General features: G+C 44.2%; 1 protein-coding gene across 4 annotated transcripts in view; it reads left to right on the top strand.

Moving 5' to 3' along the window:
- msra (methionine sulfoxide reductase A) overlaps nucleotides 1–19825 on the top strand; it is a 492501-nt gene that overhangs the window by 383213 nt on the left and 89463 nt on the right. For all 4 annotated transcript variants that reach the window (XM_038800009.1, XM_038800012.1, XM_038800013.1 and 1 more), the window contains one exon: nucleotides 204–310. In XM_038800009.1, coding sequence (XP_038655937.1) covers nucleotides 204–310 — 107 coding nt within the window. The remainder of the gene's footprint in view (nucleotides 1–203; nucleotides 311–19825) is intronic.

The raw sequence follows: 19825 nt of genomic DNA, 5'->3' as shown, positions 1-19825 counted from the left end.
TGAGGACCATGTTTCCCATTAATATTTCATAATTAGCAGTGCTGCTTTCATCAAACACACTCGACGACAGGCATGCCTCATTTATTGCTGATCCTTTCCATCCACTGAGTATCTATTATGAACTGGGAAAGACTTATTGTAAGATATATACACTGCATATTGAGGACAGTAAATGTATCAACCTTCTCCTTTTTGATGTGCAGGTATGCGGCAAGGAAATGATATTGGCACACAGTACCGCTCGGTCATTTACCCATACACACAGGAGCAGATGGCTGCAGCTCTGAAATCCAAAGAGGCCTATCAGGAGGTATTGTGCATAAATGTTTAGAGGGAGATTATTTTCTTTAACTGTTTCACAGCCAGACATGTGCAGTAATCGTATTTTTAAGCAACAATGAAGGTTTTGATGCTCTTTCAGCCATCTGGCTGCAGAGGTATAATTATTTATACAAAGCTAAAATTTACAGCCGCCCTTCTGATTGTTTAATTGATATTGGTACGGTTTGTAACCTGACATGTTAATGTTCGTTACTCCAGTTTTGCTCATAACTAGTTCTCACCATATTTCAAGATAAATATTTTTCAGTCATGGACAGCAAGTGTTCGAGAAACAGGAAAGCTGGCCCACGTTTTCCAAAAGGGGTTTAGAAATCTTAATTCCTTTTTCCTCCCTGCCTCCATATTGTCGACTTTTGGACAGAAAAATTGGCCTGCGAGCAGCTATCACACCTTCCACGTCAATAAAACGCAGCAGATGTGGCACCACAGAGCAGAAAATTCACATTACGCAAAATAATCTCAACTAGTATGTCCAAAATATTCTCCCAGCTGTAACACCGGAAAACAATGAATTTTTAATATTTTTCGATGCAAAGGCCATTGGCTGCTCTACTAGGTCAAATTGTTTGACCTGAATTGAATGAAATTATATTTTAAAACGTGCTTTATTTAAAAATAGATGTAATTCTGCAGCCTGACTTCCTCCTCCCGTCGCACCATTCACAGAAAACAGTCAACGCGCATGTTTTTGCAGAGCTGGAACTGAAGCCAGTGAAACTGGAATGGGTATGAACGCTTAATGATTATGTTGTTGGACTAATAATCCAGAGGTCAGAATAATAGGACCATGGAATGATTACAACACAGAAAGAGGCCATTGGGCCCATTGTGTCTGTGCCAGCTTTCTGAAAGAGCAACTCTGCTAGTTCTGCTCCTCTGCCCTTCCTCTCATGATGATGATCAACTTTCGTTCGAAAGCCACGATTGAATCTGCCACCCAACACTCTTGGGCAGTGCTTTCTATACCCTAACCACTCGCTGTGTAACAGTGTTTTTCTTCCTGTCACCTGTTGTTCTTCTGCAAATCAGGTAAAATCTATGTCCTCTGGTTCTTGGCCCTTCCACCAATAAGCACAGAATCTCTTTATCTGTTCTGTCCAGATCCCTCAAGATTTTAAACACCTCCACCAAATCGTCTCTCAATTCTTCAAGGAGAACCCGTCCCAGCTTTGCCAATCTATTCACATAACTAAGCCTCTCACCCCTGGAACATTTCTGTCAATCTTTTCTGTACCCTCTCCAGTGCCTTTACATTTTTCCTAAATTATGTTACCCAGAAACTCCTATACAACGCCCCCATGGCGAGTGTACGGACCAACAATACCAACTCCCAATACTTCCAGCTGCACAGGGGCACCAGACAAGGATGCTCACTGTCCCCACTGCTGTTCGCACTAGCAATCGAACCGCTAGCAATTGCGCTCAGGGCAGCAAAAAATTGGAGGGGGATCCGAAGGGGAGGCAGAGAGCACAGAGTCTCACTCTATGCAGACGATCTGCTCCTCTACATCTCGGACCCACAAAGCAGCATGGACGGAATCATCGCGCTCCTGAAAGAGTTTGGAGCCTTCTCGGGCTACAAACTCAACATGAGCAAAAGCGAGATCTTCCCAGTACACCAGCAAAGGGGGGGGGGGGGGGGGGGGGGCAGCACTAAAGGGGCTGCCGTTCAAACAAGCCCGACATAAATTCCGCTACCTGGGGATCCAAATAGCCCATGACTGGAAAGGGATCCACAAATGGAACCTCACCAGCCTGGCGGAGGAAGTAAAAAAGGACCTGCAAAGATGGAACACACTCCCACTCTCCCTCGCAGGAAGAGTCCAGACGATAAAAATGAACGTATTGCCCAGGTTCCTCTTCCTGTTTAGATCCATTCCGATCTACATCCCCAAGGCCTTCTTCATAGCGCTGGACAAACTTATCATGGCGTTCGTATGTGGGGGTAAAAATGCTAGGATCCCAAAGAAGGTCCTACAGAAAACAAAATCCAGGGGGGGGGGCTAGCCCTCCCGAATCTACAATTCTACCACTGGGCGGCAACAGCCGAGCGAGTAAGGGGATGGATCCAGGAGCCAGAAGCCGAGTGGGTGCGTGCGGAGGAGGCCTCCTGCATGGGGACCTCCCTCCGGGCCCTCGCCACGGCTGCACTCCCATCCCCACCCAAAAAACACTCCAGCAGCCCAGTGGTGACAGCCACCCTCCAATCCTGGAACCAACTGCGGCAGCAATTTGGCCTGAACAAAATGTCGGACAAGGCTCCCATCTGCAACAACCATAGGTTCAAACCAGCACTGACTGACGCCACCTTCAAAAGGTGGAGACAGGACGGGGGGACACTGACAGTCAGGGACCTATACACGGACGACAGGATCGCAACACTGGACGAACTGACAGAGAAATTTCAGCTAGCTGGGGGGAACGAGCTACGGTACCTGCAGCTCAAAAACTTCCTACGAAAGGAGTCAAGGACGTACCCACAACCGCCACGACAGACACTACTGGAAGACCTACTGGACGCAAGTATCCTAGAGAAAGAGAACTGTAGTGACATGTATGGCCGACTGGTAGATAGGGACGACACCGTACTGGACGCAACAAGAAGGAATTGGGAGGACGACCTGGGGATGGAGATAGGGTGGGGACTCTGGAGCGAAGCACTGCATAGGGTCAACTCCACCTCCACGTGCGCAAGGCTCAGCCTGACGCAACTAAAAGTGGTACATAGAGCCCACTTAACGAGAAACCGTATGAGTAGGTTCTTCCCGGAGGTGGAGGACAGATGTGAGCGGTGCCAAAGAGGCCCGGCCAACCACGCCCACATCTTCTGGTCTTGCCCCAGACTTGTGGAGTACTGGACAGCCTTCTTCGAGGCTATGTCCAAAGTGGTGGGGGTGAGGGTGGAGCCATGCCCGATAGTGGCGGTCTTCGGGGTTTCAGACCAGCCAGATCTATTCCTGGGGAGGAGGGCGGACGCCCTTGCCTTTGCCTCCCTGATCGCCCGCCGTAGAATCCTGTTTGGCTGGCGGTCAGCAGCACCGCCCAGAGCTGCAGACTGGCTGTCCGACCTCTCGGATTCTCTCCAAATGGAGAAAATCAAATTCGCCATCCGAGGGTCGGACGACGGCTTCCACAGAACGTGGGAGCCATTCATGCAATTGTTCCGGGACCTGTTTGTGGCCAACGTACAAGAGGAAGAATAGTCGGGGGAAGGTAGCCGGCGGGGAGGGGGGGGGGGGGGGGGGGGGGCTACGGGCTCGTTACGGGGGTTTGATGGTTAGCTAAGGCCCAAAACCAAACTAAATAAATGCCAATAAACATGTTGGGGAATGTAAAATATGTATGCCGGCAAAGAGGGGGAGGCCACAGTTATTACTACGAAGATGCTCACCTGTAAATATATATGTTAATTTTTGCATGTTCTTTTTTTTTCTCTCTCTCTAACAATTTGTAATTTGTTCAATATAAAACATGAAAACTGAATAAAAAACATTTATTGCAAAAATTATGTTACCCAGAATTGGGCATAATATTGAGGACTAACCAGTATTCCATAAAGGTTCATCATACCTTCCTTGCTTAAATATACTCTATGTTTCTATTTATTTATGAAGTCCAGGATGCCCGTATACCATATTAACAACTTTCTCAACCTGCCCTGTCACCTTCAATGATTTGTGCTCATATACCCCACACCCCAGGTCTCTCTGCTCCTGCACCCCCTTTAGAATTGTGGCTTTAAATTTACAATGCCTTCCCTCAGTGTAACGGCCAAAATATATTACTTCCTACTTCTCTGCATTAAATTGAATCTGCAATGTGTGCTCAATTCTTTTGGAGGCCTGTCACTATTCTCCTCATAGTTCACGATATCTCCCAGTTGTGTGTCACCTGCAACTTTCGAAATGGTGCCTGGCACTCCCAAGTCTAGGTAATTATTATAAATCAAGAAAAGCAGCGGTTGCAGTACCAAAAAACAATCATGTCCATAATTATACTCATGATGTTTCTCAAGGACAATGAAACACAATTATTTGCAGCTATACTCTTTCCGCATTAAAAACCCCACAATAGTAATAAGTATTTTTACTCATTGTACATGCTTTCCTGTATAACACGTACAGGTTTTCTACCCTATAATTCAGAAAACGGGAGTTAAAACCCTGCCATGATAGTCCAAAGATGTGAATTCAGTTGAAACTGATATTAGTAAGTGTGGCCATGTCATAAAATTACGACTGGCTCATTTAATGCCCTTTCGTGAATGGTGACTCCAAGTCCATCCCAACTGATCTCTGAAGTGGCCTGACAAGCAACTCAGTTGTATTAATAACAGTATGGGCAATAAATGCCATTCAGGAGAAAAGAAAATACCCACAGCTGAGAAACAAATTCTATTTAAAAACGATAACTGGCAGTTTTTACTGCTTACCCAATGACGCAGCATGTGGTACTGTCAGTGGACTTTGTCAGGTTTTGATACCAACCTTTCAAACTCTAGGTTTCACTTATTTCATTTGATTTCTCTTCAGCTATCTTACCTACACAAACAAAACTTGAAAAGCACTTTAGGCTAATCTGTAAGTGGTTAAAATGAATGACTGAACTGAACCAACATATACTGATTTCAGTGGTTATCAATTAAAGCCAATATGTCTGTTGGAGGCAGATGAGATCTTTTGATAATAACATCTCTAGATTAGGAGCTGCATTAGGCTGTTACCATTATTGTTATAAGTCTCGTAAGAGTATTGGTACATCCTGCATTGCTACTGTTTGTTGTTTGTAGCTGACACTGCATGAAATGTACTGCAGTGAAGAGCGTATTATGGTACGTAACCCTTTGAATGCTGCTGTGAGAATCTTTGCAGCAAAACCAATTGAATAAAATTGCAGTGATTTTATAACTTAGGCCATAGATTTTATGTCAGAAGTCTTGCTTACAGGATTTGAAATTTGAATTGTGAAATATTGTGCATTCAAAGCAAATTGGTAGCATTTAAGACTGAGTCAGGATGCTGAGATTGATGGTAGACCTTTCCACAAAGGTGCTCAGGCATGTTGCAGTACTCTCCTTCAGTCTGTGCCAGCGTTAGTCAGGAGCTCCATGCTACTATTTGAACATCAGTAGCGTTATTTCACAAGTGGAAAATGAGGAACAGCTAAAATTGTGATTGTGGCCCTCTGATTCAGACCATCGCCCGCATACATTCCTGGTGGCATCTCAGCCAATCCCACTGCACTAGCTGAAGCCGTTGAGTGGATTGTTAACCACGACACGGAAGTGGAACGGCTTTCTTTTTCAGACTTACGAACAATAAAAAAAGTGAAAGTTGTAAAATATCAAAGAACTAAGGCACAGTGCCTTGGACAACAACAGCAGTTGAATAAAAACACCATCGTACACTTGGGCATTGGGAAGAGAACCCCAATCAAAGGCCCCTATTGACCTGTCTTTACTTGGTTCTACAGCACAAGTTTTTTACAGCAGTCCCAGGTTCAATTCCCGGCTTGGGTTACTGTCAGTGCGGAATCTGCATGTTCTCCCCGTGTCTGCGTGGGTTTCCTCTGGGTGCTCCGGTTTCCTCCCACAAGTCCTGAAAGATGTGCTATTAGATGATTTGGACATTATGAATGCTCCCTCTGTGTACCCAAACAGGCACCGGACTGTGGTGACTCGGGGCTTTTCACAGTAACTTCATTGTGGTGTTAATGTAAGCCTACTTGTGACAATAAGAAAGATTATATTATATTATTATATACTATATTAAAATAAAGATTATTATATGTAGTGCAGGTGACCATCCATCATTGCTGTTTTATTTACATCATACTTTACTGTCATTCTTTTTGACTTCCTCTGAGGCTTAAATAAAATCCTGTGCCAAGAAGTTAATATTTTGAAGCCTCTAAGTCCTTAATTAGAAGAAAAACCTCCTTCAGATAGGATTTTTAGGCTATTGTAAAATGTTCAAGTAGCAACCGAAGAATGTTCAGGACCTTTGCAGGTAAAATGTGGAAAATTGCACTTACCTTATCCTGTGTGCAATCTTGAATGCTATTTGCAACATTACAGTACAGTGTGAATACTGAACAAATATGTCAGGATTGTATTGTGAACCAGGGTATTGGAGACAAGGGAACAGCAGGGTCATGCGTCAATAACCAATGCGCATGTTCTTGTGTAAAAATCACATGTTTTGTAATATTGTTACAGGGTGAGGTTTTATTGTAATCTACAGTACATAAATAGGCTCAAATTGTTTTTATTATCTCGATAAAATTATTGATAAACAATTGTACAAATAAGTAACTAATTAATTGTTTTGAAGTCATTATGAATTTTTATATTGGAAGAATTAGTTGTTTTCACATTAAGTGAACATTTATGAAGAATTACTTGAATTAAAATGTATATTTTTCAGTGAACAAAACCATCAGCTACATTGCAAATAGTTCTGGCCTAACAGGCAGAATGGTTAATGGAAAACTGCACTAAAGCTCCCTCTGGTGGTTTAATCTGTGCCTCCTTCTGGCCTCCTCCATTACTGTGTGACATCTGTGAGGTGCACTACAGATCTATTACCACGGCAACAGACTCCGTTTTGCCCTTTGATTTTCTGAGGAAAGTAAGTGAGGTCAGGGGTCAGGTGCATATTGTCACGCAGCTGTTTGGAAATCAGCTGTTGGCCTTGGCTATAGCAAGGCGATGTTGGAGGCGAGGAGGTTAAGCAACTCTGAATAACTGCCAGCTGTGTGCATCATGGCTGTATAACCAAGGGACCCTAAGGCCAATGTCATTAGCTTTGTCCTCAGATTTGAGGGAGGAAAGGGATGGACGAAGACAATGCTTTATTCCAATACTGTTTAGTTCAGTTTCTGTAGTCAGTTCCATCTGCTGCATCGTATGCATTGTGTTTCTGCTGTAAGCAATAATTCTGATGTGTACATAAAACTGAAATGCATGAAAACATCTTGAGAGAAAACACATCTTTAAAACCTCAGGTTAAAATTCCTTCCATCAGTTTTTCTTTCTTTTGGGGAAGGTGCTGATAAAGGCATAAAATCTGTTTGTAAAAAATATTGCCTATTTTAACAAGGCGGAAAATTAATGAATTGAAATATACAATGGATAGATAAGAACAAAACAAAGCCTATAGATCCATGAATATGTACATGTTCGACTGGTTGTGCCTAGTCTGCTTGCTGATCTTTTGGATCGTATTTCTGAATTTGTTTAACCGTACTGTAGTTATACAGTTAATGAAATGTTGATGGAAATTTCCTGGTAGATATTGATGCGTCTTTGCAATGAGAGTACAGATGACATCACAATGCAGCCACTATTTTGAATGTAATATGCAGAAGGTTTCTCAAGCAGAAACCAATCCATTCAACGTGCTCATTGCCTCCCAGCTTTCCTGTACCTGCGTATAATACATAATGTTCCTCTTGACTTTAATTTATACTAAAGAAAAATTATTTGAGGGAGATTATATTGTTCAGCAAGTTTCAAAACTGCTAAGTGAATCATGAGCTGAACGATTTTTGAGTGGCAGCTTTCAAAGAAATGTAACTAAATCAGTTGAGAGTTGCGCATTATTGTACTTCTGGATTTCAGCTGGGAAGAATGCTTTCAATAAAGGTTGATAGACTTTTTGAATGGGTTAATTTCAAAAATATTTATTCCATACCTGATTCTGGTATTATAATCCATTTGATTGAAATGGAATGAAGTGTCAAGCTAGCAATGGCAAATTGCAGAGTTTCTGGAATGTGCTATTTTCTAAACTTTTATCACGGCTTTCAATTTTACTTTGTGATTTTCTTTCCAAGCTTTGTTCGGATTGGCTGAGTAACCCCCTGCATCTCAGAGCTGGAGTCCTGAATAATATTTTAAATGCAACTTTTGAAATCTATACTTTTTAAATAAATTTAGAGTATCCAATTATTTTTTTTCTAATTAAGGGGCAATTTAGTGTGGCTAATCCAAATTTGGGTTGAGGGGGTGAAACCCACGCAGGCACGTGGAGAATGTGCAAACTCCACACGGACAGTGACCCAGGGCCAAGATTGGAACCCAGATCCTCAGCGCTGTAGTCCCAGTGCTAACCACTATGCCACCGTGCGGCCCCAAAATCTATTTTTGACTTTCCAGGCACCCAATGTTGAACGATGTATGGCCTCGATTTATTTTTATCACTCTTTTTTTTCAGTCTGCTTTACAGCAGATCTCTTTCTAATGGGCAGAAAATTTCCTCCAAACTGCTGCTACTTCGGCAGAAGAGTAGGAAGTAACTCTGAGGAAATTCTAATTTTGTTATCTGCCTATTATCTTATCAGAAATCACCACTGCACATCATTTCTGTCTGCACTATTTGATTTCTTACATTTTTGTTTCAGCCTTTTTCTATTATAAATTCCTGTATACATATTTATGATGGGTTTTGCCTATGTGAGCCCATTGATTGAACAGTCTAGCCTACCACATATTTTCCAAAATGCTTCGTAAAATTTTTTAATTTCCCATTTAGTCTCAATAACTGAAATTGTCCAAAATATGGGCTTTAACATAAAAACTGACAACATGCATATTTTACGTGATTAAACGTATCCATTGAAATATAGGAGAAGATATATATATACCGCTGGCCTTTTTATGGGGTATGTGGAACATTCCTTGTCCAGACCTGCAAAAATTCATCAACCCCTCCATCACTTTCACCTGGTCCCTCTCAGACACTTCCCTTCCCTCCCTTCCTTGATCTTTCTGTCTCCATTTCCGGCAATAGACTATCCACTAATATCCACTACAAGCCCACTGGCTCCCACAGCTATCTGGACGATAGCTCTTCACACCCTACACCCTGTGAGGACTCCATCCCTTTCTCTCAACTCCTTCGCATCAGTCGCATTTGTTCCGATGATGCCACTTTCCAAAATGGTGCTTCGAAAATGTGTTCCTTCTTCCTCAACAGTGATTTCCCACCTACAGTTGTTGACAGGGACCTCAACAGTGTGCGGTCCATCTCCCGCGCCACGACCCTCGTCCCCTCCCCTCCCTCCTAGAACAAGGTTAGAGTCCCCCTCGTTCTCACATTTCATCCCACCAGTCTCTGTGTGCAAAGCATAATCCTCTGCCATTTTCACCAACTCCAGCGTGATGCCTCCATCAAACACATCTTCCCTTCACTCCCTCTGTGAGCATTCTGCAGAGACCGTTCCCTCCGAGACAATCTAGTCCACTCCTTCACCATACCCAGTACCTCTCCCATCACCCATGGCACATTCCCATGCAATTGCAGAAGGTGTAACGCCTGCTCCTTTATCTCTTCCATGCTTAACATCCCAGGCTGAAAGCACTCATTCCAGGTTAAACAGCGTTTCACTTGCACCTCTTTCAATTTGGTCTATTGCATTCGCTGCTCCCAATGTGGTCTCCTCTATATCGGAGAGACCAAACGCAGACTGGTGATCACTTTGTTGAGCATCTTCGGTCTGTGCGCATTCAGGACCCTGACCTTCCTGTTGCTTGCCATTTTAACAAAAAACCCTGCTCCCATGCTCACATGTCTGTTCTTGGCCTGCTGCAATGTTCCAGTGAAGCTCAACGCAAACTGAGGAACAACATCTCATCTTCCGGTTAGGCACGCTACAGCCTTCCGGTCTCAACAGCGAATTCAACAACTTCAGATGATCAGCTCTACCCCACCTCGACCCATTTTTTTTCATCCCATTTCATTTTAACTGTCTTTTACCATTTCTTTCTTTCTTAATATATATTAACCCCCCCCCCCCCCCCCCATCTTACCCAGCTTTCCTTAACCTTTCTCCTCTTTGCTTCCCCCTTCCCCTCCCCCACATCTACAGTTCACCCTCTGATGTTAGTTTCCCTGCTGTTTGGCCTTTCACATCTTTTTTTCTCTCTGGGGACTGCCATTAGCAATCTGTTCCCTTGGTATCTGTGGCCATTAGCACCTGGTTTCCCTGGGTTTCTATGGCTAATGTCATCTTTCATTCTCACTCCACAGTATAAATATTTCCCACTTTCTCTATATGTTAGCTTTGACAAAGAGTCATCGGGCTCGAAACATTAGCTCTTTTCACTCCCGACAGATGCTGCCAGACCTGCTGAGATTTTTCAGCATTTTCTCTTTCGTTTCAGATTCCAGCATCCGCAGTAATTTCCTTTTATCCATTGAAATAAATGTTCTTGTCCTTTAATTCTAAGGCTTAGAGTTGTTATGATTGCCCAAACTTGTGACTACTTGAGTTGAATTTAAATAGTACGATCTGAGCATGCTCATTCTACCTCAGTGTTCAGTCACAGTAAGTCCCAGTTTATATTTTATGTTTGCCCTGTTATGTATTTTCCTTTCATGTACGGACTATGATCTGTCTGAGCTGCACACAGAACAATACTTTTCACTGTATCTCGGTACACGTGACAATAAACAAATCCAATACAACATTGCCTTGTTTAACATTGTTTTCCTTTAATGAGAACAAGTTAATGGGGTCTGTAGTCTCGTTGAATGTAATAAGATTTGCTTTAATGTCATATCCTATGTAACACGATTGGCATCATTTTTGGGCCACCTCTCTGCTCTCTCTGTCCCTTGCCAGACCTCCAACCTCTTCCCAAGCTTGACCCTCCAACCTCTTCCCCCTCCCTGGCCCTCCGACTTCGTAGAATCATAGAATCCCAACAGTACCAAAAGATGCCATTCGGCCCATCGATTCTGCACCGACCTTTTGAAAGGCCACCTCACCTAGGCCCTATCCCCCGCCCTGTAATCTCACCCAAAGGGGCTGTTTAGCATGTCCAAATCACATAACCTGCATATATTTGGACTGTGAGTATAAACCGGAGCACCCGGAGGAAACCCACAGGGAGAAAATGCAAACTCCACACAGACAATCACCCAAGGTGGGAATTAAACCTGGGTCCCTGATGCTGTGAGGCAGCAGTGCTAACCACTGTGTCATTGACCTGCGGCTCTTCCCCTACCTGACCCACTCCCTTGCCAAAGCACCCGCCTTAACTCACCCTCTCACCACTTCCCTCTCCTGCACCTGAGTTCTTGTTCCAGATCCAGATCCCATCTGTTGCTGGAGCTCTGGGGTTATAAAAATGCGAGTTCTGATGGTGCGGAAGTTCCAATGTTGGGCTGTTACAATCCAAAATTTTAAAATGACTGTTGAAGCTTCTGTGCCGTGCCACTCATCTCCAGAACCCTTGCTGCATAGTGAGGGTTCAGCAGAGGGAAGTAGCGAGTGGGAGCATTGAAAACAAAAATTGATTATAACAGCCCCAGCTTCTGCATCATCAGGACTCAAGGGTGGCACGGTGGCACAGTGGTTAGCACAACTCCAGGGACCTGGGTTCAGTTCCAGCCTTGGGTGACTGTCTGTGAAGTTTGCACTTCCACCCCGTGTCTGCGTGGGTTTCCTCCGGGTGCTCCAGTTTCATAGAATTTCATAGAATTTACAGTGCAAAAGGAGGCCATTCGGCCCATCGAGTCTGCACCGGCTCTTGGAAAGAGCACCCTATCCAACGTCAACACCTCCACCCTATCCCAATAACCCAGTAACCCCACCCAACACTAAGGGCAATTTTGGACACTAAGGGCAATTTTATCATGGCCAATCCACCTAACCTGCACATTTTTGGACTTTGGGAGGAAACCGGAGCACCCGGAGGAAACCCACGCATACACGGGGAGGATGTGCAGACTCCGCACAGACAGTGACCCAAGCCGGAATCGAACCTCGGACCCTGGAGCTGTGAAGCCATTGTGCTATCCACAATGCTACCGTGCTGCCACAGTCCAAAAATGTGCAGTTTAGGTGGATTGACCGTGCTATATTGCCCTTTAGTGTCCAACGGTTAGATGGGCTTCCGGAGATAGGGTGGAGGTGTGGGCTTATGTAGGATGCTCTATCTAGGGCCGCTGTAGACTCGATGGGCCAAATGGCCTCCTTCTGCACTGCACTATGACTCAAACTTTCCTAACCATGGAGCTTTGGTTTGGAATTGGATCTGGATCATGACTGGAAAGGCAGGTTCAGAAAAGGGAAGCTGTGAGAAGATGAGTTGGGGAATGGGTGGTTCAGCCGGTCGTGCACTTGGAAAGGCCACGGTCAGGGGGTTTGGGGCAGGGGTGGGGGGGGTGGCGGTGGATCTGCAGCTCCCAGGGGGATCAGGAAATGGGATGCCCGAGAAGCAATGATGAGCAAGTGCTAGTACAAATGGAAAATTACATTTTTCTTTTATATTTTAAAATCTGTTTTATTTCTAAAGTTATTTCATTTACCAGTGTAGGAATTTAGCAATGTATTTCATCTTACAGAGGAGAATGTTTTAGATTTTATTTTCTTTGAAAAGGGAGGTCCGACCGAATCGAACGCCAGTTTTAACATTGATTCGTATGGGAGCCGGTGTTTCATTTAAAGTCACAATTTTCAGGAAGACAAATACAATTTTAAGTCACTGCACTGATATTTTATCTTTCTCCAGCTCCCAGCACTTTCTGCTCATAAAATAGGACAAATTTCAAAACGCTTAATTGAGATTTTGTTAAAGTGGCAGTGTCAGTGTGAAAAAGTGGAATTACAATACTAATTATTATCCAGTTGTGACTCATGTGTTCTCTGAAAATGTATTAAGAAAATGAGAGACAGTGGATGAAAGTAAGGTTCTGTTCTTGTTCATCCTCATGTTGAATTTTTAAAAAAGGTTTGAGTCTTGAAGTGAGCTAATTCCCTGATTTGTGGGAAATGTTACTGCTAATCATGAACATCTGTGAAAGCAACTCGCAACTCTAGCTTCTAAAGTACATCTAACAATGAAGTTGGAGAGGAGGACACAAATAAATAGCAAGGTGGATAGGCTGTTTACTCTGTCATTTATGTTGCCCCAGTGGAAAGATACTTGCTTCTGAGTCAGTGCATCAAGCCCCACTCTGGAACTTGGGCTGACACTCTGGTGCAGCACTGAGGGTGTACTGCACCATTGGAGGTGTTTGAGATGCAATGTTAAACCCTCCTCACAAGTGCAACAAAATTAAGAGAAGCAAATTAGTTGTCAGGCCAATATTTATCCCTGCACCAGCCTCAATAAAGCAAATTATCATCCCAGTTATCTCATTTCTTTTGCAAATTGACTGCTGCATATCTCTACGTCATGACAGAGACTACATTTCAAAGGTACTTCTTTGGGTGTGAAGCACTTTGGGACATCCTAAGAATGTGTAACGTGCTTTAACTGCAAGTGTTTCCAACTTTCTCTTTCTCCAACTTTAATTCGAATCTGGTTCCTTTGAAAAAAGTCTGTGAAAGTTTGAAAACAGGAAGCGGGTAGAAGAAGAAGGATATTAGAGTGGGAGTTGGGAGAAAACACGCAGGTTAAGAAGGAGGGACACAGAGTAAGGGGTTGAATAAGAAGACTTTGGGAGTGAAAAGTTTGAGAATTTACTTTGAGAGAAAAGAGTTTTGAGAATGGGCAGATTGAAAGAAGCAGAGTGAATGTGTTGGTTGAGGGAGAGAATTGAAAGAGGGAGAAAAATGATCGTTAAGAGAGAGCGATGGAGCATTGGGGAAGGAGAGAAAGGCGTTGAGAAAAGCTAGGATTTGAGATAAGGATCAGAGAAAGGAGGTTGAATTAAGAGGGCATTGCATTAAGAGGTTTTGTGAGAAAGGTTGAGAAAGAGATTGAGGTGAGACATGACATAACTAGCAAAAAACAGGAAATTCCTTTCCTCATTCTAATATGATTTATGTTAAAAATAAATTTGATAACACTTCTTGTGAAAGGCAGTTGTGCCGCGTGTGTGAGAAGAGAAATTGATGGCAGGCATTTGTGGCCTTGGCAGGAAATATGGAATTTCAGGGAGTAGATAGAGATTAAAGATGAGGGGTGGGATTCTCCGACCCCCCACCAGGTCGGAGAATCGCCGGGGGCCGGCGTCAATCCCGCCCCCGCCGTGTCCTGAATTCTCCGCCACCAGAGATTCGGCGGGGGCGGGAATCGCGCCGCGCCGGTCGGCGGGCCCCCCCGGCGATTCCCCGGCCCGTGATGTGCCGAAGTCCCGCCGCTGACAAGCCTCTCCCGCCGGCGTGGATTAAACCACCTACCTGACCAGCAGGACTGGCGATGTGGACGGGCTCCAGGGTCCTGGGGGGGGGGGGGGGGGGGGGGGGCGCGCGATCTGGCCCCGGGGGTTGTCCCCACGGTGATCTGGCCCGTGATCGGGGCTCACCGATCAGCGGGCGGGCCTGTGCCGTGGGGGCACTCTTTTCCTTGCCTCGCCCCAGTGCATGCGCAGGGATGACGTCAGCAGCCGCTGACTGGCGCATGCATGGACTTACGCCGGCTGCAAAGTCCTTTTGGCCCTGGCTAGCGTGGTGCCAAAGGCCGTCCACGCCAGCCGGTGGAGCGCCAACCACTCCGGTGCGGGCCTAGCCCCTCAATGTGAGGGCTTGGCCCCTAAATGTGCGGAGACTTCCGCACCTTTGAGGCGGCCCGATGCCGGAGTGGTTCACGCAACTTCGTCACGCCGGGACCCCCCACCCCGCCGGGTAGGGGAGAATCCCGGCTGAGGTGAGTGACAGCAGAGCAAAGGTGATAGGAGAATTGGTGGTGGAACAGGCAAGAGGTGAGACTGAACAGTTGATGGAAGGGGGAAGGTATAGTGGAAGGTTGAAGGAGCAGGTGCGGTGATGGGAGAAAGAGGGTGAGAGAGCACGAGAAACCTCCCACCACCACAATCCAACCTACAGCCATTGGTACACCAGAAGTTATGTACCGTATGTTATCTGAAATGAAAATCGTTTATTGTCACAAGTAGGCTTCAAATGAAGTTACTGTGAAAAGCCCCTAGTCGCCACATTCTGGTGCCTGTTGGGGGAGGCTGGTACGGGAATTGAACCGTGCTGCTGGCCTGCCTGGGTCTGCTTTCAAAGCCAGCGATTTAGCCCTGTGCTAAACCAGCCCCTAAAATCTGAAATTCAAAATAACATTTTTGAAGTATGAAAGTAGTTGATTGGGACAACGGCGAGCACAAAAGAATTGATGAGAGAAACAGAAAAGATATGGAAGTAGAAGGGGTGCGACAAGAGAGAGAGAAAACCATAGCAACACAAAGACATCAGAGAAGGTAAAATAATCACTACATTCATCGATTTCCTGTGTATAACACCACATGGGGATGACTACTGTGCAATATAAATATTGCTGATGCAGTAAGATTGCAGTTCCTTTTCACGCACAGATACAAAAACAAGAACTGAAAACCATTTTCGGCTCCGTGTATGTTTGTTGCCTGCGAAGGTGATTGTGTTCAAATCACTGATGCATTGCTTGCTGCAGCTTGCGTAAAATGTGGCTGGAATTGATTCATTTGTCTAAGATACATGAGTTACTTTATGTCATGTATCATCCATTAAATATCACATGATCAGTAACATTTAACTTACCTGATCTTCTCTCAAAACTGCTTGAAAAATGTGTCATCAGCTATTTTCTGCAACTACCTCTGTCAAATAGCCTACCCACATAATCCTAAACATATTATAACAAACCCACTTTCAAATTACTGTCAAATTTTACCTTCATGAGTGGCAGCATGGCAGCACAGTGGTTAGCACTGTTGCTTCACAGTACTAGGGACCCGGGTTCGGTTCCCGGCTTGGGTCACTGTCTGTGCGGAGTCTGCACGTTCTCCCTGTGTCTGCGTGGGTGTCCTCCGGATGCTCCGGTTTCCTCCCACAGTCCAAAGATGTGCAGGTTAAAGTTCAGGAATTCTCCAGAAGAAAATTGTTTGCAACTGTCCAGTCCTAAGTGAGAAGCCTTTTTGTCAATATAGTGATAACTTGTTCACTAACTACTATGCCTGTAAAGATATTACAGGGGTAAAGGAATAGTGGGAATTTGAGTTGCCCTCCATTGTCAGTATTGAGATTTTTCCTAACCTTTTGTCCACTGCAATATAGCTCACTTTCCTTGTATGAATAAATATTTTATTCTTTGGATGAAAAATTCATTAACAGACTCCTGTGAATTTTTTCATAAACTTTCCTCCATGTTTTCTTAAAACAAAAGTTATGATCTGTTGAGCCAGGTTTCACTCTTGAATCTAACTTGTCCAGTATTAACAGCAGCTGGGACAATAACACAATCAAAATGTGCTCCCTCATATTTGCCAATTATTTTCCCATTCGACAAGTTTATGAATCTCCTCTTATAATTTGTTGCAATCCTCCTCTGCATTGACTATCTCACTCCGTCTCCCCTACACTGCTCCAAATTTAGTGTCATCTGCAAATTTACATATTGTGTTATTGATTTCAAACTCCGAATTGTGAACAGTAATGAATCCAGCATTGGACCCTTGTGGAATTCCACTTCTGCCACTCTGAATAACTATCTTTTCTTCTCACTTTCTTCTTCCTGCCTTCAAGTCAGCTAGAAATTCATTCTTCCATTTGTCCCCTGACACCAAATCCCTTGAATGTATTGATTCAATTATGATCCCCCTTATCAAAGGCCTTTGAAAATCCAGGTAAATTACATGGACTGCATTACCATACCATTGTATAATCTCTCTGTCACCCCCTTAAAATAAGTATAAATAGCTACACTGTTTTTGACTTTAGACCTGTCGCGTATCCTAAATTCGAAGGGCTAGATTCTCCATTTGGGAGACAAAGTTCTCCCGCTGGAGTAGAATTGCTCCTGGTCTGTACTGGCACTAGGAACGTTACCCAGGAGCGATTCTCTCTCCCTTGCTATGCATGGCAGGGAGCTTGTGGGATTCTGTTTGAAACCCAATATTGGGCCACCATTTTGAGCGGGCGGACTGATACTGAGGTCCGGTGACTGCCAAACCCCCCACCCCCACATTGCAAATCCTGCCCCCCACGCTGCTTTAGTGGGGGTATCTTCCCCCACCATCATGGGAATTACAGGTTTTCCCCCCCCTCCCACAGCACGCACGCATGAGGGTTACCCGACCCCCCCCCCCCCCCATCAAGCCTTGAAAAAATACATCCAAGGGAGACCACCCAACAGAAACCCCCCCCCCCCCCCCCCATCAGAAACCCCTGTCTGAAAGCTGAAGAGCAGTCCAGGCAGTAGGTTGATAAATCAGTGCATTGTTTCTTACCCTTTCTCCTGCCTCAGTCAGAAATGTTCCAAGGAACAGCTGTTACAAGTGTCAGAGGCTTCCTCAAAAGCCCAGTCCACCTCAAAGGGCTTGAAATGCCGTGACAGCCTATGAAATGCAGATCTTCCATTCAATTTCTCACAGCAATACATCCCATTAGCCAGTGATTGACAGTTTTATTATTCCAGAGACAACTGCTTGGTGGATTGTTTATTTATTTTTCCTTTCATGCTTCAATGCATCTCCATTACCCTGCTTTGGTGCTAACCACAATGTTGATAAACCCTCTTGCTATGATTGGCAGTCCCTCACCGCATCAAAGACAACTAAGTGCTTCCTGCTGTGAAAAAGAGGAAGTCAAAACATTTAGCTGCCTTTGATGTGACATTTTCTACAGTATAGGGTTAAAGATTAGACACCAGCAGAGAAACCTGGGAGTGAGCTTTGTATCTGGATGTCTGCTGACCCTGAGACAAGTGCTGTTCTAGGTACATCTCCAACACTGGCCTGCCAATATACGTCAGAAACACCGACCTCTGCCTGGCCATGGCTGGCAGTGGGGAGAGGCTTGTTGCCATGGTCCCTCAGCCCTCCTCTGGTCACAGTTTCCTTGACCTCCTGAAGGAGGAGGGTGCTTTATCATTTTTTAAAAAATTCCTGAGGCTGGTCCTCATTGCAGAACCATATCATGTCCTCAGCTGTTCACAGACACTTTCCAGCAAGTCACTAAATATCATTCTTTCGATGGGAACTGTGTCTTATTTTTCTTAGCCCAGGAACAATGAAACGATTTGTAGAACCGTATCAGTATCCTGATTGTGATGAGCTAACTAAGCAAATAACAAACCTGAAGGAAATTTCTTAATCGTTAATGTGATATTGGATTATGGTGAATAGTTTTCATTGTAATGATTTCCCACTTTAGTGACAGTGATTTTAACAATGAAAAGTGAATCTTACGCCATGGTAGAGACTAAGTACTAAAGGGCCTCACAAATCACTACTGTATATTCTTTTGAAATCCTGTAATAGCTGCATTTTTTCCTCAGACAGACGACTGTTTGGGGTAACTTGTCTCTCAGGAGATTGATCTTTACTAGGTAATTCAGATGAAGCAATTAATGTTAATAGGAGTGATAAGATGTGCTCCGATATTTCGGGACTATTTGGAATGATTTTATGGTAATCAGTAGGACGTGATAAAGCAAGTGGACCTGTATCACTATGCAGGACTACACCTCACTGCAACAGTAGCAGAGGAGCAGCTGCTTCCAAGGCTCGCGGCAAGCATACACACTAGAAGCCTCATTTTGAAATCAGCGTGGTTCTCATGGGCAAGAAGTCTACTGCAGTCCAACAAATACAAACACAACAAGGGCTTTCATTGATTGCCTTTAGATTAAACGTGACTATAAGCAGAAAGAAATATCTCCAGTAAATTTGTTAATTTAAAAGTTTGCGAGAACATGGCTGATATAATTTCAAGAGATGCCAGCAGAGCAGACTGCAGCTGATATTTTCACAATGTTATAACACTTAAAGCTGCTTTAACCAGGATAGAAGGTTAAACTCGCTCCCGGTGACTTGAATTTTGCCATTAATGATGATGATAGCTTACATTTCTGTACATTCATTTTAGACATGTTCCTCTTAAGATTTCAGTAAACTCCAGGAACCAAATTGTTGGCAAATGCTGCAGAGAAGATGGCTAGTTGAGATTTTCTTTGTGCATGAGCTACCCTGCAGTGTTTACTGTATCTGACGCAATGCCTTGTATTGACTACATACCATACAATATGAAATGCATTTAAGAAAAGGTCAGTGTCCAGGATGACTTGATACCATTTCATTATATTCCATGGGCAAGCCAAACTGGAGAAATGTTTTCCCACAACTCAAGCTAACAAGAAAGGGCTGGATGATCTGTTTGCTGTGGTTCCTATCTGTACATATAACCAGAATTCATAATGTGCAATCCAGGAAGAAGAAAACAGAAAACTGGATTGAGGATAAAACGCTTCCCCTGGTTCCTGCCAACATATTTCACCGTGCGCAAAGTTTCTAACAAATGCTTGCACCCGTGGGAGGAAGAGGATGAGGCATATTAAAATGTATTGCAAATCATGTGGAGGATTTACATTATGTGGGCAAGGGGAAAATTTAGCTCTCAAGTTTTATAGGATTTAAATGAGCTTTGCAACCTCCTCGGGGAGTTTTCACCTAGGAGAGCTAGGTGCAGCCTGTTCCTAAAACTCATCTCTTATATGGTATTTGCAGCAGATTCATGCAATATACAGCAGACAGCAATGTGCCAATGG

Source organism: Scyliorhinus canicula, chromosome 6, assembly GCF_902713615.1.
Source record: "Scyliorhinus canicula chromosome 6, sScyCan1.1, whole genome shotgun sequence".
Classification (NCBI taxonomy): Eukaryota; Metazoa; Chordata; class Chondrichthyes; order Carcharhiniformes; family Scyliorhinidae; genus Scyliorhinus; species Scyliorhinus canicula.
The sequence above is the reverse complement of the archived record's forward strand: the minus strand, read 5'-3'. Positions and strand labels throughout refer to the sequence as shown.